At 49.8% G+C, this 24,180-nt stretch overlaps 1 protein-coding gene across 5 annotated transcripts in view; it reads right to left on the bottom strand.

The window, feature by feature from the left end:
- The window catches only part of LOC119957193 (interleukin-12 receptor subunit beta-2-like), a 105,020-nt gene that overhangs the window by 15,906 nt on the left and 64,934 nt on the right, over positions 1–24,180 (bottom strand). For 4 of the 5 annotated variants that reach the window (XM_038785001.1, XM_038785002.1, XM_038785005.1 and 1 more), the window contains 5 exons: positions 18,558–18,740; positions 16,723–16,824; positions 10,312–10,467; positions 8,121–8,258; positions 4,462–4,558 (listed from right to left, as the gene is read on the bottom strand). In XM_038785001.1, coding sequence (XP_038640929.1) covers positions 4,462–4,558; positions 8,121–8,258; positions 10,312–10,467; positions 16,723–16,824; positions 18,558–18,740 — 676 coding nt within the window. The remainder of the gene's footprint in view (positions 1–4,461; positions 4,559–8,120; positions 8,259–10,311; positions 10,468–16,722; positions 16,825–18,557; positions 18,741–24,180) is intronic. The other variant, XM_038785004.1, reaches the window with a different exon arrangement.

Raw genomic sequence — 24,180 nt, 5'->3', positions numbered from 1 at the left:
CAGGGGGGTGGGAACCTACACAAGGAGTCAGAGACAGAGGGAGCAAGGACAAAAGCAAAAGGTAGAAAAGTGAATATGAAAAGTGATAGGTGGAGAAACCAAGGACAAAATTCAAACAGGGCAGTAGAGAAAAATATTGGGAGCAAGACAACCATTGTGAAAAAGACAAACTTAAAGGCTCTGTGTCTTAATGCACGGAGCATTTGCAATAAAGTGGATGAACTAATCACGCAGATAGATATAAATGGCTGTGATATAATTGGGATTACGGAGACATGGCTGCAGGGTGAACAGGGATGGGAACTGAATGTCCCAGGGTTCTCAATATTTAGGAAGGACAGGAATAAAAGAAAAGGTGGTGGCGTGGCACTGCTGGTTAAAGAGGAAATGAACACAATAGTGAGAAAGGATATTAGCTCTGACAATGTGGAATCTGTATGGGTAGAGCTGAGAAATACCAAGGGACAAAAAACATTAGTGGGTGTCATATATAGACCCCCAAACTGCACTGGTGAGGTTGGGAATGGCATTAAACAAGAAATTAGAGATTCATGTAATAAGGGAATATCGATGATCATGGGTGATTTTAATCTTCACATAGATTGGGCAAATCAAATTAGCCACAATGCCGTAGAGGAGGAATTCCTGGAGTGTATACGGGATGGTTTTCTTGACCAATATGTGGAGGAACCAACTAGAGAGCAGGCCATCTTGGACTGGGTACTGTGTAATGAGAAGGGAATCATTGCCAATCTGGCTGTACGAGGCCTCTTAGGGATGAGCGACCATAACATGTAAGAATTTTTTATCAAGATGGAGAGTGAAGTAGTTGATTCGAAGACTAGGGTGCTGAATCTTAATAAAAGGAACTATGAGGAAATGAGGCATCAGTTAGCCTTGATAGATTGGGGAGAGTTACTTAAAGGGATGACAGTGGATAGACAATGGCAAACATTCAAGGAACACATGGGGGAACTACAGCAACTGTTCATTCCTGTCTGGCAGAAAAACAAAGGGGGTAAGAGGGCCAATCCATTGTTTATAAAGGAAATTAGAAATAGTATCTGATACAAGGAAGAAGCATACAGATTGGCCAAGAAAAATAATAGGTCTGAGGATTGGGAGTAGTTTAGAATTCAGTAAAGAAGGACAAAGGGATTGATTAAAAGGGGGAAAGTACAGTACGGAAGGAAGCTTGCAGGGAACATAAAGACTGACACTAACAGTTTCTACAGATATGTGAAGAGAAAGAGATTGGTAAAGAGAAATGTAAGCCCCCTACAGACAGAAACAGGGGAATGTATAATGAGGGACAAAGGAATGGCTGAGCAATTAAATACATACTTTTGTTCTGTATTCACAAATGAGGACACAAATCAGATCCCAGAAATGTTGGAGAATGAAAGGTTTACTGAGAGGGATGATCTGAGGGAGATCAACATTAGTAGAGAAATGGTGCTGGGAAAATTGATGGGATTGAAGACGGATAAATCCCCAGGGCCTGAGAATCTGAAGATAGAACATACAGTGCAGAAAGAGGCCATTTGGCCCATCGACTTTGCACCAACCAACTTAAGCCCTCACTTCCACCTATCCCCGTAACCCAATAACCCCTCCTAAACTTTTTGGTCACCTTTATTTGGCAATTTATCATGGCCAATTCACATAACCTAACGTCTTTGGACTGTGGGAGGAAATCCACGCAGGGACGGGGAGAACGTGCAGACTCCGCACAGACAGTGACCCAGCGGGGAATAGAACCTGGGACCCTGGCTCTGTGAAGCCACAATGTTATCCACTTGTGCTACCGTGCTGCCCTAGACTGCATCCTAGAGTGCTTAAGGAGGTGGCTCTGGAAATAGTGGATGCATTGGTGGGCATCTTCCGGGATTCTATAGATTCTGGAACTGTCCCTGCAGATTGGAGAGTCGCTCACATCTCTCCGATATTCAAAAAGGGAGGTAGAGAGAAAGCAGGGAATTATAGACCAGGAAGCCTAACATCAGTAGTGGAGAAAATGCTTGAATCCATTATCAAGGACTTTATAGTGGAACATTTAGAAAACAGTGGCAGGATCAGTCAGAATCAGCATGGATTTATGAAGGGAAAATTATGCTTGAGAAATCTGTTGAAATTCTTTGAAGAGGTAACCAGTACAGTCGACAAGGGGGAGCCAGTCGATGTGGTTTATTTGGATTTTCAGAAGGCGTTTGACAAAGTCCCGCATAAGAGATTATTGCGCAAAATTAAGGGGCATGGGATTGGGGGAAATGTATTGAGGTGGATAGAAAACTGGTTGGCAGACAGGAAACAAAGAGTAGGGATTAATGGGTCCTTTTCAAATTGGCAGGTAGTGACTCGTGGGGTGCCAGGGATCGGTGCTGGGACCCCAGCTATTCACAAATATATTAATAATCTGGATGAGGGAACAAAATGTAACATCTCAAAATTTGCAGATGATACCAAATTATGTGGGGGGGTGAATTGTGACGAGGATGCAGGGATCCTACAGCAAGATCTGGACAGGTTGGGCAAGTGGGCAAACCAATGGCAGATGCAGTATAATTTGGATAAGTGTGAGGTTATTCATTTTGGAAGCAAAAACAGGAAGGCCAATTACTACCTGAATGGTTGTAAATTGGGAGAGGGGAGTGTGCAGCGGGACCTGGGTGTCCTTGTGCACCATTCGCTGAAGGTAAGCATGCAGGTGCAGCAGGCGGTAAAGAAGGCTAATGGCATGTTGGTCTTCATTGCAAGAAGTTTCGAGTATAGAAGCAGGGATGTTGTTGCAATTGTACAGGGCCTTGGTGAGGCCACACCTGGAGTATTGTGGGCAGTTTTGGTCTCCTTCTCTGAGGAAGGATGTTCTTGCTCTCGGGGGAGTGCAGCGAAGGTTTACCAGACTGATTCCAGGGATGGCTGGACTGTCATATGAGGAGAGATTGACTAGGTTGGGATTGTTCTCGCTGGAGTTCAGAAGAATGAGGGGGGAATCTCAGAGACGTATAAAATTCTAACAGGACTGGACAGGGTAGATGCAGGGAAGATGTTACCAATGATGGGTGTGTCCAGAACCATAGGTCACAGCCTGAGGATTCAGGGTAAACCATTTCAGACAGAGATAAGGAGACATTTCTTCACAGCCTGTGGGATTCATTACCACAGGACGCAGTTGATGCTAAAACTTTGAATTATTCAAGAGGCGGCTGGATATAGCACATGGGGAGAATGGGATCAAAGGCTATGGGGAGAAAGCAGGATTAGGCTATTGAGTTGGATGATCAGCCATGATGGTGATGAATGGCGGAGCAGGCTCGAAGGGCCAAAGGGCCTCCTCCTGATCCTATGTATCTATGTTATTGAGGAATGTCGTGGAATACTCTCCATTTGCCTGGATGAGTGCAGCTCCAACAACACTTAAGAAGCCGGACACCATGCAAGACAAAGCAGCCCACTTTATTTATTTTTTTATTTTCCCAATTCATTTTTTCCAATTAAGGGGCAATTTAGCGTGGCCAATCCACCTACCCTGCACATCTTTGGGTTGTGGAGGCGAAACCCACTCAAACAGGGGGAGGAAGTGCAAACTGCACACGGACAGTGACCCAGAGCCAGGATCAAACCTGGGATCTCGGCGCCATGAGGCAGCAGGGCTAACCACCGTGCTGCCTGGCAGCCTATTTTATTGGCACCCCTTCCACAGACACCCGCTCCCTCTACCACCTGCGCGCAGTAGCAGCCGTGTGCACCATCAATGGATGGACTGCAGGAACTCACCAAGGCTTCCATGCATCGCCTTCCAAATTGTTACAGTATGTCATTTTGAGTAGAGTATTCTTCTAAGCCTTTTTCTCTCCTATTTAATTGTTTTACTGGCATCTGTTGAGGGTTCTGACCATGTACGACTTTGGGTGGCTTTTTCAACCTGCAAGAGGTGCATTATAAGCCAGACCTGTTTTTACTGGAGCTCCTGTTTTCATAGTTATTACTGTTACTACTGTCCTGCTAAGTTACTGTTGCTGCTAAACTTGTTATTTATTTATATATAGAGGCTCTTTCTTTTAAGCAACACATTTTGCTACTTTTTTTGTGGTCTCAAGCTACCACTTGACTGCTACGGTCTAGAAGGACAAGGGCAGCAGACACATGAGAACACACAGCCTCCTGTCTTGGAAATATATCACCGTTCCTTCACTGTGGCTGGGTTAAAGACCTGGAACTCCCTCCCTAACAGCACAATGGGTGTACCTACACCCCACTCTGCAGCGATTCAGAAAGGCAGCTCAACACCACCTTCTCAATGGCAATTAGGGATGGGTAATAAATGCTGGCCCAGCCAGTGACGCACACATCTTGTAAATATATATTTTTTAATTCAGCGATACAAACACCTGGCTGGACAGCTTACAGACATTTTCTCCAAGGTGCCGAGTTTCAGTAAATGGGAGGAGACTGACTCACCTTTGTTCACAGTATGTGCAGAAAAGGAGACCAATCAGTCCGACCAGCACAGAGCACGATAGCAGCACCGCAGCCATCCAGAACAGGATCTGTGAACCTGAACACAAAACAAAGCAGCACTAATATTAGAATCTAAAATTCGGGGGCTCTCGCTCGAGCAAAACAAAGCCGGTGAATAGCGGGAGAGGCTGAAAACGAGAACCATGCCAGGCGCCAGTTTGCGATGCAGCCGGCCCAATCCCGTAGGCGAAATCGGGATCCCGCCGTAGCGAGGCCAGAAACCAATTATCACCACTTACGCCCTATTTCCAGACAATCAGCGAGAGCGACTCCATATCCAACGGCCTCCCGTGGTTCAGCGCCCTCCCCGGCGTGTGGTCATGCTGGCCCCAATTACTACTCCTTTTTCAAAAATTGAACTTGGCGAAAGGGCTTCTGTGGGGAGCCGAGGATGTGAGTGACCATCTTTTCTCGCAGGCAAAGAGCCCACGGGCGCTGGGATTGCTGCTTGGCGGGGTGGGGGGGACCCTGGCGGGGGGACTCTTCGCAGAGTGAGCCGCCATCAGAGGGTGGGAGGAGGGGGGTGGATCGTGCCAACCCCTGGATCGTGTTTACCCATTCCAGGGGCAACCCTGCCCGTCTACCCCACCAACCACCTATAATCCCCACCGACTGCCGAGGCCTCTGGCTGTGCGGCTGAAGGCTGTTGCTAATCGGGAATTGGCAATCGTGGTTAAATACACTTCACACAACCCAAGTGCATTCCCGTGGGTGGGTGGGCTATGTAGCATGTGGGAGTCATTGCCCAGCATCCCAATCACACCTTGATGCCTGGACATTGTGCATAAACACTGCGGGAGGCAACACCTCACACACAGCGGCCAACATCCGAACACCCAGGGGATGGGGCACAGCTCCGGGGACATGTCCATGGCCGGAGGGTAGGTGAGTGCCACGGGAAGGCGGAAGCCTGGAGAGATGGGCCAAGGGTTCGGAGGTCGGGTTGCTGGCTGCCCCTGCATCATCTGGCTCTGCCAGCCCTGGCGGTTCCCCAGGGTCCGCACCATCGTGTCGACGCCCTCGGCGATGATCCTTAGTGACTGGGCCATGCCCTGCAGTTCCTCGACAATGCCCACCTGCGAGTGGGACAAGCTCCGCAGCGCCTCAGCCATTCCCATCTGAGAGCGGGACATGTCCCGCGGAACCTCATCAAGGTCAACCTGGAACCGGGTAACATCCCCCAGAGAGGCGGACATTCTGCCAAGACCCGCAGCCATGGCCTTTACCGACAGGGTCACGTCTTGGACACCTTCACTCATGCTGCCGACGTTGTCCACCAGGCTCTTCATTGCGGTCGCCACCCTCGCAGTGTTGGCCTTGGTGTCAACATTACCAGCGACATACCTACGCCTGTAGGCTCTGGGGCTCCTCAAATCGGCTATGGACCTGCTGGAATGTTTCTGACATCTCCCTCTGAATATCACACCTGCACCGTAACATCTCCATTAACTCCAGTTATCCCAATACCAGAGGCTCAGCATCAGGCTGGGACCCAGCTTCACCTTAACATCTCCATTAACTCCAGGTAACCCTATACCAGAGGCTCAACATCAGGCTGGGACCCAGCTGCACCTTAACATCTCCATTAACTCCAGGTAACCCTATACCAGAGGCTCAGCATCAGGCTGGGACCCAGCTGCCCCTTAACATCTCCATTAACTCCAGGTAACCCTATACCAGAGGCTCAACATCAGGCTGGGACCCAGCTTCACCTTAACATCTCCATTAACTCCAGGTATCCCGATACCAGAGGCTCAGCATCAGGCTGGGACCCAGCTGCACCTTAACATCTCCATTAACTCCAGGTATCCCGATACCAGAGGCTCAGCATCAGGCTGGGACCCAGCTGGACCTTAACATCTCCATTAACTCCAGGTAACCCTATACCAGAGGCTCAGCATCAGGCTGGGACCCAGCTGGGTCCTGGGTCTAGCAGCCCTCTGACTGCTGTCTCGCCTGGGGGAGTTCCTGCCTCCCCCTGATGTACATCAGCAGCAGTGTGCTGCTCACCAGATTGTGCCCCAGAAGCCTGTGCACTAACATTTCCCACCGTTGTGTGTGTATCTGCGGTGGTGGAGGGTGAGGATGACAGCTGTGACGCCTCGATCGTGTCTTCCTCGGAGTTCCCCTCCAAAATGTTCTCCTGGGAGACTGGAGAGGATGTCGCTCAGGTTGGGCTATCAGCTGGAGGACCTGCGGGAGAATGGACATGTGGTCAGTGGGAAGGATGGGTCAGTCAGTAAGGCAATAACAACTCAGGTTTGACGGGTCTTCCGGGTGGGGCCCGGTGGTTCCTCACCTCTGCGGCATCCGCCAGCCTCCGCGTGAGTGACCCCTCTGTCCTCAGCCACACCAGCCACCTCCAGGGCCCGCTCCTCAAAGGAGGTGAGGATTCTTTTTTTAAATTTAGAGTACCCAATTATTTTTTTCCAATTAAGGGGCAATTCATTGTGGCCAATCCACCTATCCTGCACATCTTTCTGGGTCGTGGGGGAGAGACCCACGCAGACACGGGGAGAATGTGCAAACTCCACACGGACAGTGACCCAGGGCCGGGATCGAACCTGGGACCTCGGCGCCATGAGGCAGCAGTGCTAACCACTGTGCCACTCAGAGGTGAGGTTTCTTATGTCCGGCACCCCACCGTCAGTCTGGGCCCTCTCCTGGCCATTGTGAGAAGCTTTTCCTGAGGAGACACAGATAGGGCATCATTAGCCACACGCATGGTTCACAGTGGTGGTGTGTGAAGGAAGGGTGGGGGGCGGTGGGTTGAAGGGAGAGGGGGGACAGTGGAGGGAGGGTTGGGAAAGTTGAAGGAGAGGGAAGGTGGAGGGAGGGTTGGGGGTCGCATCTCCACAGACGCTGTCAGACCTGCTGGGATTGTCCAGTATTTTCTGTTTTGTTTCAGATTCCAGCATCTGCCGTTTTTTGCTTTTATCTGTCCAATAAGAGTTTGACACTGCAAAGTTGTGGCTCTGTGCTCTTCCTGGGTTACTGGGATGTCATTGGAGAACTGGTGTTTCTCCTGAATTGCTCAGGTCTTTCTGGGTTGCTGGAGGCCCCGCACTACTTTAATTTTAGAAATTTGGAAGCACCATCAATACATTCTTCCCAAACTCCCTCCCTTGGTTCTTAGCACCAACAGTATGTTGTATGAGGAACGGTTGAGGACTCTGGGTCTGTTCTCGTTGGTGTTTAGAAGGACGAGGGGGGATCTTATCGAAACTTACAGGATAGTGCGAGGCCTGGATAGAGTGGACGTGGAGAGGATGTTTCCACTTGTCGGAGAAATTAGAACCAGAGGACACCATCTCAGACTAAAGGGATGATCCTTTAAAACAGAGATGAGGAGGAATTTCTTCAGCCAGAGGGTGGTGAATCTGTGGAACTCTTTGCCGCCGAAGGCTGTGGGGGCCAAATCATTGAGTGTCTTTAAAACAGAGATAGATAGGTTCTTGATTAATAAGGGGATCAGGGGTTATGGGGAGAAGGCAGGAGAATGGGGATGAGAAACATATCAGCCATGATTGAATGGTGGAGCAGACTCGATGGGCCGAGTGGCCTAATTCTGCTCCTATGTCTTATGGTCTTAACAGTACCTTGTGTCTTGAAGTTTATGTGTGGACCTCTTTCGCCCTCTCCCACAATGGTGGACGCAGTCATCCAGATCCTGTAAGAACTGTCAGGCTCCAAGTTGAGCAATGTGTATCTGTCTACTGTATAACTTATATCCAAAGCTGTAAGAAAGAATTAAGACTTATGAAAAGGCCTGGGGTAGCAGGGTGATATTCATTGTTCCACTGTCTCTTGGGGTTGCCATACAGGATTTACAGCAGATAGTCACCCTCCATACATTATACCAGTCGCAAATCTTTAGCTGTGTGACCAGATGAGTGAGTTGTGCATCTTATTGAATGAAGGGGTCAGTAGCGCAGACATGTTGTCATCCAAGATTCACACATTCACTGTCCTGTAGACTGACTGGAGCACGATTAGGAGCCTTTTGTGTATCAGCTTCTCTAGCCTGGGGTCCTGAGGAGCTCAGTGTCACCTCAGATAACTCACCAAGGACAGGGGCTTCACACAGAGCATCCCAGAAAACTCACAGTGAGACCCCAGCAACTACTCCTGATACAATATCTTTGTAGGTTCAAGTATGAGGATTGTTGAGTGACCTGTTGCTCCTGTGGAGAGCTGTGTACACTGTTACATCAATGATACCAGCTGTCATTGTCAGGCTGAAGCAGGTGTGATCATTCAAAACAGGAGTAAGGAGGAGGCTACTCCAGGTGAGGGAGTCTCAGTTGTAGCCCACATTCCATTTGCTTTATTCATCACTTTCTGCGTCTGCACGCTCGTGTTTTGTGATTCATGTACCAGGACACCCACATCCCTCTCCATGGCTGATTTCTCCTGTCCCTCTCCATTTACATAATATTCTGTTTCTCTATTTCTTCTTTCAAAGTGGACAACCTTACGTTTTCCCACATGATCCTCCATCTGCCAGCATCCCCCCCCCCCCCCCCCCCCCACTTAACCTGTCCCAATCCATTTGTAAACCCTTTCCATCTTCTTTACACCTTGCATTCTTATCGATCTTTGTATCATCAGCAAACCTGGCTGCAATATAGTCTGTCTCTTCATCCAAATCACCGATTTAGGTAAATAATTGAGGTCCCAACAATGATCCGTGTGTATCTCCACTCGTTACAGTTTGCCAGTCTGACAATGACCCATTTATCCTGACTGTTTCTTTTTAGTGAGCCAATCCTCAATCCTACGCTAATATATCACCTCCTGCACCAGGCATCCTTACTTGGTGCAGTCAGCTTTTGCGTGCTATCTTTTTGAATGCCTTTTGGAAATCCAAAAACACTACATCTACTGGTTCTCCTTTGTTGCATTCTCAAAGATCTCTTAATAAATTTGCCAAACACCATTTTCCCTTCATAAAATCATGTTGACTCTACCTGGTTATGTTATGATTTTCTAAATGTCTTGCTACAATGTCCTTCATGGATTCCAGTATTTTTCCATTAACAGATGTTGTGTTACTGACCTACTGTTACCTGCTTTCTGTCTCCCTCCTTTCTTGAACAGAGGGTGTAACAGTTGTAGTTTTCTAACCTGTGGGAGCATTCCAAATTTTGGGGAATTTTGGATTACAATTGGGCGGCACGGTATCACAGTGGTTAGCACTGCTGCCTCACAGCGCCAGGGTCCCAGGTTCAATTCGCGGCTTGGGTCACTGTCTGTGCGGAGTCTGCACGTTCTCCCTGTGTGTGCGTGGGTTTCCTCCGGGTGCTCCGGTTCCCTCCCACAGTCCAAAGCAGTGCCGGTTAGGTGGATTGGCCATGCTAAATTGCCCCTTTTCTCCAAAAGGTTAGGTGGGGTTACAGAGCTGGGTGGGGTTACAGGGCTGGGTGGAGGCGTGGGCTTAAGTAGGGTGCTTTTTCCAAGGGCCAGTGCAGACCCGATGGGCTGAATGGCCTCCTTCTGCACTCTAAATTCTATGATCAATAGATCAAGTATCTCTGCAGCCACTTCCTTTAACACGTTAAGGTGCAGACCATCAAATCCAGAAGACTTGGCAGCCTTTCATTCCATTAGTTTTCCTGGTACTTTTTCTCTAGTGATTATTTTAGTCTTATAGAATCATAGAATTTACAGTGCAGAAGGAGGCCATTCAGCCCATCAGTTGCTCCCTCCTCTTTGCACCCTGCTTTTCCAGTGTTCCTGGACTGCCTTTTGTGAAGACAAAATACAAAATACTTGCTTGGTTGCTCTTACCCTTGTGCTTGTCGTCTCCACCTGGCTTCTTGACATAGTACAGAGTATAGTATCGAACAAACCCCTGACGCTTCTCCAGGGGGAGCATCTTCCATTGCAGAGTGACGCCAGAGTGGGACATATTTAAAATTAAAATTGCGGGCCCAGCAAGAGGAACTGTGAAAAGATGAAAGAGAGTCTGCAAGGAGTAAAACAACAGATAAATGTTTAAAGTGCTGCAATTCAGTGAGCATAATCGGATAATCAGAGATGATTTCATGTTGTTTTGGACAATTTAATGGCAGTTTGTTTATTGAAACTTGAGGTATACCAAATTGTGTGTTGGGGGGGGGGGGGGGGGGGGGACTGTAAGTGACATCACAGTAAAGTTGTGACCTGATTAGCTGGTTGAGAATCTGTTAAATTAAAAAAAAAAAATAATATTGCAAAAAAAGAACCTAATTGATTAACTAGATAGTGGAGTAACTAAACCTGAGGGCAGAGATCGGTATTTAGCATTCAATTGTGCAGTAAAAAATCATCTAGCTTCAGGGCCATATAGTTAATTGTAACTCAATTAATTTAAAATAAACTCTTGAATTATTGGTAGATTAACTAGTGCTTAAATGTCACTCAGCGGGGTGCAGTGCTCCAACTGTGAGTTGTGGCAGATCTGTGATGCTTCCAGCGTTCCGATCGACTACATCTGCAGTAAGTGTAACCAATGGCAGCTCCTCACGTGGTTCGGTTAGAGCAGCAATTGAATGCACTTAGGAGCATGTAGGTGGCGGAAAGTGTCATAGATAGGAGTTATAGAGATGTGGTCACACCCAAGGTGCAGGCAGAGAGATGGGTGACCACCAGAAGGGGCAGGCAGTCAGTGCAGGAATCCCCTGTGGTTGTCCCTCTCTCGAACAGGTATACCGATTTGGATACTGTTGGGGGGAATAGCCTATCAGGGGAAAACAGCAGCAGCCAGAGCAGTGGCACCACGGCTGGCCCTGATGTTCACAAGGGAGGGTCAAAGCGCAGAGGAGCAATAGTCATAGGGGACTCTATAGTCAGGGGCGCAGATAGACACTTCTGTGGACGTGAAAGAGACTCCAGGATGGTATGTTGCCTCCCTGGTGCCAGGGTCCAGGATGTCTCCAAACGTGTAGCAGGCATCCTCAAGGGGGAGGGCAAACAGGCAGAGGTTGTTGTACATATTGGTACTAACAACATCGGCAGGAATGGGCATGAGGTCCTGCAGCAGGAATTCAGGGAGCTAGGCAGAAAGTTAAAAGACAGGACCTCTAGGGTTGTAATCTCGGGATTACTCCCTGTGCCACGTGCCAGTGAGGCTAGAAATAGGAAGATAGAGCAGCTAAACACGCGACTAAACAGCTGGTGTAGGAGGGAGGGTTTCCGTTATCTGGACCACTGGCAGCTCTTCCGGGGCAGGTGTGACCTGTATAAGAAGGACGGGTTGCAACTAAACTGGAGAGGCATAAATATCCTGGCCGCGAGGTTTGTTAGTGTCACACGGGAGGGTTTAAACTAGTATGGCAGGGGGGTGGGTACCGGAGCAATAGGTCAGAAGGTGAAAAAATGGAGGTAGAATTCGGGAATAGGGCCAGTATAGCTCTGAGGAAGATGTTGCTGAACACAGCGGGTCTGGTGGCCTGAAGTGCATGTGTTTTAATGCAAGAAGTGTAACAGGTAAGGCAGATGAACTTAGAGCTTGGATTAGTACTTGGAACTATGATGTTGTTGCCATTACAGAGACCTGGTTGAGGGAAGGACAGGATTGGCAGCTAAACGTTCCAGGATTTAGATGTTTCAGGCAGGATAGAGGGGGATGTAAAAGGGGTGGCGGAGTTGGGTTACTGGTTCAGGAGAATATCACAGCTGTACTACGGGAGGACACCTCAGAGGGCAGTGAGGCTATATGGGTAGAGATCAGGAATAAGAAGGGTGCAGTCACAATGTTGGGGGTTTACTACAGGCCTCCCAACAGCCAGCGGGAGATAGAGGAGCAGATAGGTAGACAGATTTTGGAAAGGAGTAAAAGCAACAGGGTTGTTGTGATGGGAGACTTCAACTTCCCCAATATTGACTGGGACTCACAGTGCTAGGGGCTTGGATGGGGCAGAGTTTGTAAGGAGCATCCAGGAGGGCTTCTTAAAACGATATGTAGATAGTCCAACTAGAGAAGGGGCTGTACTGGACCTGGTATTGGGGAATGAGCCCGGCCAGGTGGTAGAAGCTTCAGTAGGGGAGCATTTCGGGAACAGTGACCACAATTCAGTAAGTTTTAAAGTGCTGGTGGACAAGGATAAGAGTAGTCCCAGGGTGAATGTGCTCAATTGGGCGAAGGCTAATTATAACAATATTAGGCGGGAACTGAAGAACCTAGATTGGGGCGGATGTTTGAGGGTAAATCAACATCTGACATGTGAGAGACTTTCAAATGTCAGTTGAAAGGAATTCAGGACCAGCATGTTCCTGTGCGGAAGAAGGATAAATACGGCAAATTTCGGGAACCTTGGATAACGAGAGATATTGTAGGCCTCGTCAAAAAGAAAAAGGGGGCATTTGTCAGGGCTAGAAGGCTGGGAACAGACGAAGCCTGTGTGGAATATAAGGAAAGTAGGAAGGAACTTAAGCAAGGAGTCAGGAGGGCTAAAAGGGGTCATGAAAGGTCATTGGCAAATAGGGTTAAGGAAAATCCCAAGGCTTTTTACACGGACATTAAAAGCAAGAGGGTAGCCAGGGAAATGGTGGACCCACTGAAGGACAGGGGAGGGAATCTATGTGTGGAGCCAGAGGAAATGGGCGAGGTACTAAATGAATACTTTGCATCAGTATTCACCAAAGAGAAGGAATTGGTGGATGTTGAGTCTGGAGAAGGGTGTATAGATAGCCTGGGTCACATTGAGATCCACAAAGACGAGGTGTTGGCCGTCTTGAAAAATATTACGCTGGATAAGTCCCCAGGGCCAGATGGGATCTACCCCAGAATACTGAAGGAGGCTAGAGAGGAAATTGCTGAGGCCTTGACAGAAATCTTTGGATCCTCACTGTCTTCAGGTGATGGTCCGGAGGGCTGGAGAATAGCCAATGTTGTTCCTTTGTTTAAGAAGGGTAGCAAGGATAATCCAGGGAACTACAGGCCGGTGAGCCTTACATCAGTGGTAGGGAAATTACTGGAGAGAATTCTTCGAGAAAGGATCTACTCCCATTTGGAAGCAAATGAACGTATTAGTGAGAGGCAGCACAGTTTTCTGAAGGGGAGGTCGTGTCTCACTAGCTTTATAGAGTTTTTCGAAGGGGTCACAAAGATGATTGATGCAGGTAGGGCAGTGGATGTTGTCTATATGGACTTCAGTAAGGTCTTTGACAAGGTCCCTCATGGCAGACTGGTACAAAAGGTGAAGTCACACGGGATCAGGGGTGAGCTGGCAAGATGGATACAGAACTGGCTAGGTCATAGAAGGCAGAGAATAGCAATGGAAGGGTGCTCTTCTGATTGGAGGGTTGTGACGAGCGTTGTTCCGCAGGGATCAGTGCTGGGACCTTTGCTGTTCGTAGTATATATAAATGATTTGGAAAATGTAACTGGTCTGATTAGTAAGTTTGCAGATGACACAAAGGTTGGTGGAATTGCGGATAGCGATGAGGACTATCAGAGGATACAGCAGGATTTAGATTGTTTGGAGACTTGGGTGGAGAGATGGCAGATGGAGTCTAATCTGGACAAATGTGAGGTGCTGCATTTTGGAAGGTCTAATGCAGGTCGGGAATATACAGTGAATGGTAGAACTCTCAATGGTATTGACAGTCAGAGAGATCTAGGTGTACAGGTCCACAGGGGAGAAGGTAGTCAAGAAGGCATACAGCATGCTTGCCTTCATTGGCCAGGGCATTGAGTATAAAAATTGGCAAGCCATGTTGCAGCTGTACAGAAACGTAGTTAGACCACACTTGGAGTATAAGTGTTCAATTTTGGTCGCCACACTACCAGAAGGATGTGGAAGCTTTAGAGAGGGTGCAGAAGAGATTTACCAGGATGTTGCCTGGTATGGAGGGCATTAGCTATGAGGGGAGGTTGAATAAACTTGGTTTGTTCTCATTGGAACGACGGAGGTTGAGGGGCGACCTGATAGAGGTCTACAAAATTATGAGGGGCATAGACAGGGTGGATAGTCAGAGACTTTTCCCCCAGGGTAGAGGGGTCAATTACTAGGGGGCATAGGTTTAAGGTGCGAGGGGCAAGGTTTAGAGGAGATGTACGAGGCAAGTTTTTTACACAGAGGGTAGTGGGTGCCTGGAACTCGCTGCCGGAGGAGGTGGTGGAAGCAGGGACGATAGTGACGTTTAAGGGGCATCTTGACAAATACATGAATAGGATGGGAATCGAGGGACACGGACCCAGGAAGTGTAGAAGATTTTAGTTTAGACGGGCAGCATGGTTGGCACAGGCTTGGAGGGCCGAAGGGCCTGTTCCTGTGCTGTACTTTTCTTTATTCTTTAATCGAACTCGGAGCTCAGCTGCTCCAGGATCAGAAATAAGCATATGTCTGGATCCCGGCAACAGTTTGAAACGTGACCATAAGACATAGGAGCAGAATTAGGCCACTTGGCCCATCGAGTCTGCTCTGCCATTCAATCATGGCTGATATTTTTCTCATCCCCATTCTCCTGCCTTCTCCCCATATCCCCTGCTCCCCTTATTAATCAAGAACCCATCTATCTCTGTCTTAAAGACACTCAGTGATTTGGCCTCCACAGCCTTCTGCGGCAAAGAGTTCCACAGATTGACCACCCCCATGGCAATGTGTAAAGACATTTCCCCAACCTCCCTGAGCACACTCTGAATCTGATGACCCTCATCACCGACACCCTGGCCAAAATAATAGTGTTTACCCCGTCACTCTATCAAAACCTTAAAACCTCTGTTAAATCTTCTCTCAGAATCGGTATTTTTGGGTCTCTTCCCATAACAGTCGGTATCATCCTTGTGAATCCGTAACATATGCTTGCTCACACTTTCATGTGCTGTCTATAATCGGATCAGAGAGCGGCACACTTTTGGCAGCCTAGCCAGTGTTCAGGAGTTGATTAATGAGGACACAGGGTGAGGAATAACACAGCATTTAGAGTACAGAAATAGGCCATGCAGCACAACTGCTCTGTGCTGTTTATGTTCCACACGAGCCTCCTCCCACCTTTCATCATTTCACTCAAACTATATATCCCACTATTCCTTTCTCCCTCATTGTTTTGCCCCAAGGAGCAGCAATGGCCTTTCTAATGGTCATTGCCCCGTTCGGTATTCGACTGGAGTAGGAAGCGGAGGAAGGAGCAGGGGGATAAATGAGTACAGCATGTGGCAAGAGAATGTAGCAAACTCACTGTTATACTCTCCCCCTTGCCTGCCTGACCCACAGTAACTACTTTACTGGATTTAGCACGGCCAATCCACCCACCCTGCACATCTTTGGGTTGTGGGGGTGAGTCCCACGCAGACACGGGTTCAATGTGCAAACTCCACATGGACAGTGTCCTGGGATCGAACCCAGATCCTTGGTGCCGTGAGGCAGCAGTACTAACTGTGGTGATAAGCCTGTGGATAATATTACCTATATTCAGCAGTGTGACGTCCAACCAGCAGGTGGCGGTACAGATCTACCAAGCGGTCTTGAGATATCAGACATGTGATATGGGATTCTGGTCAGAAGGTTGCACGGCGTTCATGAGGACAGTCGCACACAAGGGAAGTTCCAGGAGAGTCTAATTTAACTCGATGATAACTTGGACTGTATTACCATGTGTACATTAAAACATCCTAGTTCAAGGGCAGCACGATGACACAGTGATTAGCACTGCTGCCTCACAGTGCCTGGACACTGGGCGGCACGGTGGCACAGTGGTTAACACTGCTGCCTCATAGTGCCTGGGCACTGGGCAGCACTGTGGCACAGTGGTTAACACTGCCACCTTACAGTGCCTGGACACTGGGTGCCATGGTGACATAGTGGCTAGCACTGCTGCCTCATAGTGCATGGGCACTGGGCAGCACTGTGGCACAGTGGTTAGCACTGTCGCCTCACAGCGGCAGGAGTTTGCACATTCTCCCTGTGCCTGCGTGGGTTTCGTCCGGGTGCTCCGGTTTCCTCCCACAGTCCAAAGATGTGCGGGTTAGGTGGATTGGCCAGGCTAAATTGCCCTTAGTGTCCAGTGATTGGGTAGGGTTACGGGGATGGGGCAGATGCATTGGCCGAGGTGGGTGTTCTTTCGGGGGATTGGTGCAGACTCGATGGGCCGAATGGCCTCCTGCACTGGAGGGATTTTATGATTTAGAGCAACATCCTGATAGTTGAGAAGATGAGCTCTCTCTCAGTAACAGAGTGTGAGTAGACTTTCACTGACAGCAACAGGAACTTGTACCTCCTTCTTCTGCATATACAAGAGTGGACACTGGACCCCCCAATCCTCCCTGATATTGAGCATACACAGAGATCTTGTACGGAAGCAGGGGATACAGAACGCCTGAAAAAAAAATAAGGTCATGAGGACTCCTGGAAATGGTTGCATCTGCTTACAAATAAATCAGGAACAAAGATTTGTGTTATAACTTCAGCACACACGCCAATGATGGCAAGGAATCAGTTATACTGGAACCATTATTGTGTTGCTTCAGAGTACAGTCTTGTTTTGTACATCATGGGTTATGTATAGCATAAAGCTCCCGCTACACTGTCCCCATCAAACACCCCCAGGACGGGTACAGCACGGAGTTAGGTACAGAGTAAAGCTCCCTCTACACTGTCCCCCATCAAACACTCCCAGGACAGGTACAGCACCGATTTAGATACAGAGTAAAGCTCCCTCCACACTGTCCCCATTAAACACTCCCAGGACAGGTACAGCACGGGATTAGATACAGTGTAAAGCTCCCTCTACACTGTCCCCATCACACACTCCCAGGACAGGTACAGCACTGGGTTAGATACAGAGTAAAGCTCCCTCTACACTGTCTCTATCACACACTCCCAGGACAGGTACAGCACGGGGTTAGATACAGTGTAAAGCTCCCTCTACACTCCCCATCAAACACTTCCAAGACAGGTACAACACGGGGTTAGATACAGAGTAAAGCTCCCGCTACACTGTCCCCATCAAACAGTCCCAGGACAGGTACAGCACGGGGTTAGATACAGAGTAAAACTCCCTCTACACTGTCCCCATCAAACACTCCCAGGACAGGTACAGCACAGGGTTAGATACAGAGTAAAGCTCCCTCTACACTGTACCCATCAAACACTCCCAGGACAGGTACAGCACAGGGTTAGATACAGAGTAAAGCTCCCTCTACACTGTCCCCATCAAACACTCCCAGGACAGGTACAGCACGGGGTTAGATACAGAGTAAAGCTCCCTCTACACTGTACCCATCAAACACTCCCAGGACAGGTACAGCACAGGGTTAGATACAGAGTAAAGGTCCCTCTACACCGTCCCCATCAAACACTCCCAGGACAGGTACAGCACGGGGTTAGATACAGAGTAAAGCTCCCTCTACTCTGTCCCCATCAAACACTCCCAGGACAGGTACAGCACGGGGTTAGATACAGAGTAAAGCTCCCTCTACACTGTCCCCATCAAACACTCCCAGGACAGGTACAGAACGGGGTTAGATACAGAGTAAAGCTCCCTCTACACTGTCCCCATCAAAGACTCCCAGGACAGGTACAGCACGGGGTTAGATACAGAGTAAAACTCCCTCTACACTGTCCCCATCAAACAGTCCCAGGACAGGGACAGCACGGGGTTAGATACAGAGTAAAGCTCCCTCTACACTGTCCCCATCAAACACTCCCAGGACAGGTACAGCACGGGGTTAGATACAGAGTAAAGCTCCCTCTACACTGTCCCCATCAAACACTCCCAGGACAGGTACAGCACAGGGTTAGATACAGAGTAAAGCTCCCTCTACACTGTCCCCATCAAACACTCCCAGGGCAGATACAGCACGGGGTTAGATACAGAGTAAAGCTCCCTCTACACTGTCCCTATTAAACTCTCCCTGGACCAAAGCAGCACATTATGCACTATCTGTCAGGTTAGAGCTGAATCATCAGCAGTTTTGTGCTGTGGTTCCTTGCCTGCAGAGACTGAACTGAAACTGATGAACTCATTTCACATCTTTATTTTTATTTTGGTCTGGGCTTGCCTGTAAGTCTATAATCTGGCGTTTGCTCTATTTCCAATTCTAGACCTACCATCTATCCAAGTTACATAGGCAGTGGCTGCTGATATCTTTTTCCAGTCAGGTACATATTGTGAATTCATCCTATTCCATTCCACCACAAACCCGTCAGGTGTTGTGTTGGCCGGTGGCTCCCAAGACACCAGTACCGAGCGGTTTGCACTGTAAACTGTCACATTGAATGGTGCTGGATGATCTGAACAAAACACAAGCAATACCAAGAATAAGTTCATTTTCAAGTCTCGCATCCTGTGCTCTTACGAGGTGTCTGGGTCAGTTCCATGCTGCTCCTCACCCTCTGAAACAACCCAATGAGCGGCAATAATGTACCAGGCATGGAGGTGGGAGAGACGATGATGGTAAGTAAACAAATTATTGTGTGGGGGGGTTTGAGGGATTCCTGTCTGACATCGCACAGTTTGATCAGCACTGAAAACTCACATCTTCCGGTGGCGGCTATGAGGGATTAGGTCGCACATTTGGTGGCTCCCGTTTCGGTCGGACTTTTGGACCCTTTCCCCAGACCTTTTTGCGCTTTTGAGCGCGGAACTGGAAAGCAATAGTACTCAGGCACAGGACCCATACAGAATTGTATGGATGTAAGAAGCCGGAGGGACCGTAAACAGCGGAAGAAGTGGTCGAGTAAGGGCACAGCGGAGGCTGTGAGAGAGACCAGCATGGCTGGTGTTCAGAGCAAGGAGCCGACAGCCCAGCCCACAATGCAGCAGCTGCAGCCGACTATGCAGGAGGGCTTTTTGGCTTTATCATAGAATTTACACTGCAGAAGGAGGCCATTCAGCCCATCGAGTCCGCACCAGCTCTTGGAAAGAGCACCCTACCCAAGGTCAACACCTCCACCCTAACCCAGTAACCCCACCCAACACTAAGGGCAATTTTCAACACTAAGGGCAATTTATCATGGCCAATCCACCTAACCTGCACATCTTTGGACTGTGGGAGGAAACCGGAGCACCCGGAGGAAACCCACGCAGACACGGGGAGGATGTGCAGACTCCGCACAGACAGTGACCCAAGCCGGAATCGAACTTGGGACCCTGGAGCTGTGAAGCAATTGTGCTATCTACAATGCTACCGTGCTTTGAAGCGTGACAACTTGGAGCCACTTCAGAAGTCGATTGATCGGATGGGAAAAAGGCTGGATGATCAGGCTGAGGAGCTCCAGCAATTGGAGAAGTCAGTGGAGGAGCAGACTGGCTTTCAAATGGTGGCGGATGTAGTGATTCAGAGGCTGAGGGACCAGCAAAAAGTGCTTCTGGAAAGGCTGGAGGACCTGGACAACAGATCTCGCCGGCAGAAAATGAGAATCGTGGGCCTCCCGCAAGGGGCAGAGGGACTAGGCACTGCCACACATGTGGAGGGTATGTTTTAGAAGTTGCTGGGGAACGAGTTGTTCCCGCGCCCGCCGGTGGTGGACAGGGCACACAGAGTGCAGGTGAGGCAGCCACGACAAGGGGGTCCCCCACGAGCGATGGTGGTACGCTTTCACAGGTACCTGGACAAGGAATGGGTGCTGCAATGGGCAAAGAGCACACAAAGCTGTATGTGGGACAATACCACCCTGCGTGTGGACCAAGATTTGAGCGCGCAGGTTGCCAGGAGGAGGGGAGGCTATAGGCAGGTGAAGGAGATACTGTATAAAAACAAGGTGAAATTCGGGCTGCTTTTTCCGGCGCGACTGTGGGTTATGTATAAGGGTCAGCATCACTATTTCGAGGAGCCCGAAGAGGCGATGGACCTCATTAAGAAACAAGGGCTGGCCCTGAGCTCTGGGCGTTTGGACTCATGTTAGAGCTTTTAAGTATATGTGGTGTCTCTCCTGTTTTGGGATGTATCTTTTTTTTTCTTGTTTTTTGCTTGGCTTTCCTAAATGTTTCCTGTCTGGGCTCTTTGCTTAGTTGGAGTTTGGCTGGGGGGGAATTAATAAAGAAAACAGTTAAAAGGGTTGGGTTAAAATAGATGCTTCAGGGGAACTTTGTGCCATCTTTTTCTGTGTCTGTATGGCTGGGACTGAAGAGTGCCTGTTATTTCTTATCTCTTTTTTTTCTTGTTTAACTTGAATTGTGCTATTGTGGGGGTTGTTTATGACTTGTATAGAGTGTTTGCTTAAGTCAGGCTGATCTGGGGAAGTGGTGTGGAGGGGTCGGGGGTCGGGGTGACTGGGAACAATGGGTGGGAGATGAGCTGGTGCCGAGGCAGGGAGCCCCAGGCCAGCTGAGTGCAGCTAGTCAACGGGAGACGAGGTGGGGGGTGCCCATATAGAGTTAGATTAGAGCAGGGGTTAGGTGATAGGATGGTGTTGCTGGGGGGGGGGACGGGGATGGAAACTGGGCATGGTAACAGTGAGGAGGTCATGGGTGGAGCCGGCCAGGAGGCGGGCAGATGAAGCGCGACACATGGCTGGGGGGCTGGCCAAGGAAAGGGTATGGCTGATCGGCGGGGGGGGGGGGGGGGGGGGGGCATAGTGCCCCCCCAACCAGGCTGATCGCCTGGAATGTTAGAGGGTTAAATGGGCCAGTGAAGAGGGTGCGTGTGTTTACGCATCTGCGGGTTCTGAAAGTGGACATAGTCTCGTTTCAGACGCACCTGAAAGTGGCAGACCAGGTTAGGTTAAGGAAGGGCTGGGTCAGTCAGGTCTTTTATTCGGGGCTTGATTCTAAGACGGGGGGGGGGGGGGGATTGCGCACCTGACTGATTAATAAATGGGTACAATTTGAGGTGGAGGGCACAGTCATGGATGGGGGTGGCAGGTTCATTATGGTGAGGGGTAAGCTCGAAGGGGTGAGAGTAGTCCTGGTCAGTGTGTATGCCCCTAATTGGGACAATGTGGATTTTATTAGGAGGATGCTAGGAAAGATCCCCGACTTGGACTCGCGTAAATTGATCATGTGCGGGGACTTTAATACAGTCCTGGACCTGAGCCTGGACCGGTCATGCTCAAGAACGGGCAGGTTGCCAGCGATAGCAAAGGAACTCAGAGGGTACATGGAGCAAATTTGAGGAGCAGATCTGTGGAGATTTAGCCGGCCGATGGCGAGGGAGTTCTCGTATTACTCCCACGTCCAGAAGGTGTATTCCCGAATTGACTACTTTGACTACCACTGGTCGGAATGGTGGGGGCAGAATACTCGGCAATTGCCATATCGGACCATGCTCCACACTGGGTAGACCTGCAGTTTTGTAAGGACAGCTTTCAGCGCCCACCATGGAGGCTGGAAGTTGAATTACTCGCGGACGAGGCGGTGTGTGAGAGGCTGAGGAAATGCATGCAGAATTACCTGCAGGTGAACGATACTGGAGAAGTCTCGGCAGCGTTGCTCTGGGAGGCACTGAAGGCAGTGGTGAGAGGGGAGCTGATTTCAATCCGGGCGTACGGGGACAGGACGGATAGGGCAGAGACGGACCGACTGATTAAGGAAATTCTACGGACGGACAGGAGTTAGGCGGAATCCCCGAGGCTAGAGTTACTCAGGGAACGACAGAGGCTGCAGGCCGAGTTTGGGGTGCTGACTACAGGCAAGGCTGTAGTGCAGCTTAGAAAGGTAAAAGGCGCGATTTATGAGCATGGGGAGAATGCTGACGCAGCAACTGAGGAAGAGGGAAGCGGCTAGGGAAATAGGAAGGGTACTGGATGGGGAAGGTAATCTAGTGGGTGATCCAGCAGGGCTGAACAAGGTCTTTAGGGACTTTTATAGTAAGCTGTACACTTCAGAACCACCCGGGGGATCGGGGGTGATGAGGCGATTCCTGGACAGACTGACCTTCCCAAGAATGGGGAGGGGGTTGGTGGACGGACTGGGGGCCCTGGTCAGGATCGAAGAGGTATTGGGGGGGGCCTGAAGGTCATGCAGTCGGGTAAAGCCCCGGGGCCTGACGGGGATCCGGTGGAGTTTTACAAAAAATTTGCCGGGATAGTGGGGCCAGTGCTGGTCAGGGTCTTTAACAAGACAAGAGACAGAGGGAGTTTACCCCCGATGATGTCACAGGCCACCATATCGCTCATTCTGAAACGGGATAAGGACCCGGAGGCCTTTGGGTCATACAGGACGATCTCCTTGATCAACGTAGACGGCAAGTTACTGGCCAAAATTTTTGTGACCAGAATTGAGGACTGTACCGGATGTAATTGTGGAGGACCAAACCGGGTTTGTAAAGGGGAGGCAGCTGGTGGCCAAGATAAGAAGGCTGCTCAACGTGGTTATGATGCCCCCGGAGAGTAGGGAGGTGGAGATAGTGGTAGCCATGGATGCTGAAAAGGCTTTTGACCAGGTCGAGTGGGACTATCTGTGGAACGTACTAGGACGGTTCGGGGCGGGGTTCATCGACTGGGTTAGGCTATTGTATCAGGCCCCGGAGGCGGGTGTAAGGACGAACAGGATGACATCGGACTACTTTAGACTGCACCGTGGGACAAGACACGGCTGCCCTCTCTCTCCACTGCTGTTTGCGCTGACCATAGAGCCGCTGGCAATGGCACTGAGAGCTTCTAGGGGCTGGAAAGGTCTGGTCCGGGGGGGGGGGGGGGGGGGGGGGGGGGGGGGGGGGGAGCGGAACATAGAGTCTCGTTATACACGGATGATCTGCTGTTATATGTATCGGACCCAATGGTGGGGATGGACGGTATTATGGCAACCCTGAGCGAATTTGGCCGGTTCTCCGGATACAAAGTGAACATGGCTAAGAGCGAGTTGTTTGTAATTCAGGCGAGGGGGCAGGAGAGGAGGCTGAAGGGGTTGCCGTTCAGGGGAGTGGGGGAGAGTTTCCGATATTTAGGGATTCAGGTGGCACGGGACTGGGGCAGGTTGCATAAGCTCAAACTGTCCCGACTGGTGGAACGAGTGAGGGAGGAGGTCCGGAGGTGGGATGCGCTCCCGCTGTCAATGGCGGGGAGGGTGCAGACTGATAAGATGAAAATTCTCCCGCGGTTCTTGTTTGTTTTTCAGTGTCTCCCCATCTTTATCCCGCGGTCCTTCTTTAACAGGCTGAATAAAATTATTCTGGGATTTGTATGGACAGGGAAATCCCCAAGGGTGAAGAGGCTGATGCTTGAAAGGAGCAGAGGAGAAGGGGGGCTGGCGTTGCCGAACTTTGGCAACTATTACTGGGTGGCCAACAGAGCGATGATAAGGAAATGGATGGTGAGTGCGGGGTCGGTTTGGGAGCGGATGGAGGCTGCTTCGTGCAGGGGCATTAGCTTAGCAGCCCTGGTCACGGAGCCTCTGCCGCTTCCGCCGGCACGGTACTCCACCAGCCCGATAGTGGTGGCGGCTCTGCGGATCTGGGGCCAGTGGAGGAGACATATGGGGGAGGTAAGAGCATCGGTGTGGACCCCAATCTGCGGCAACCACCGATTTGCCCCGGAAAACATGTACGGGGGGGTATCGACTGTGGAGGAGGGCGGGGATTGTGAGGATGGGGGAATCTGTTCCTGGAAGGAAGCTTTCCGAGCATGAGGGCACTGGAGGAGAAGTTTGGGCTGGCAAGAGGGAACAACTTTAGATACTTGCAGCTGAGGGATTTTGTACGCAGACTGGTGCCGTCCTTCCCACGTCTCCCGCCGAAGGGGAGGCAGGACAGGGTAGTTTCTAGGGGAGAGGTGGGAGAGGGTAGAGTTTCAG

Source organism: Scyliorhinus canicula, chromosome 25, assembly GCF_902713615.1.
Source record: "Scyliorhinus canicula chromosome 25, sScyCan1.1, whole genome shotgun sequence".
NCBI classification, from domain to species: Eukaryota; Metazoa; Chordata; class Chondrichthyes; order Carcharhiniformes; family Scyliorhinidae; genus Scyliorhinus; species Scyliorhinus canicula.
This window is presented reverse-complemented; position numbering and strand designations above follow the sequence as displayed.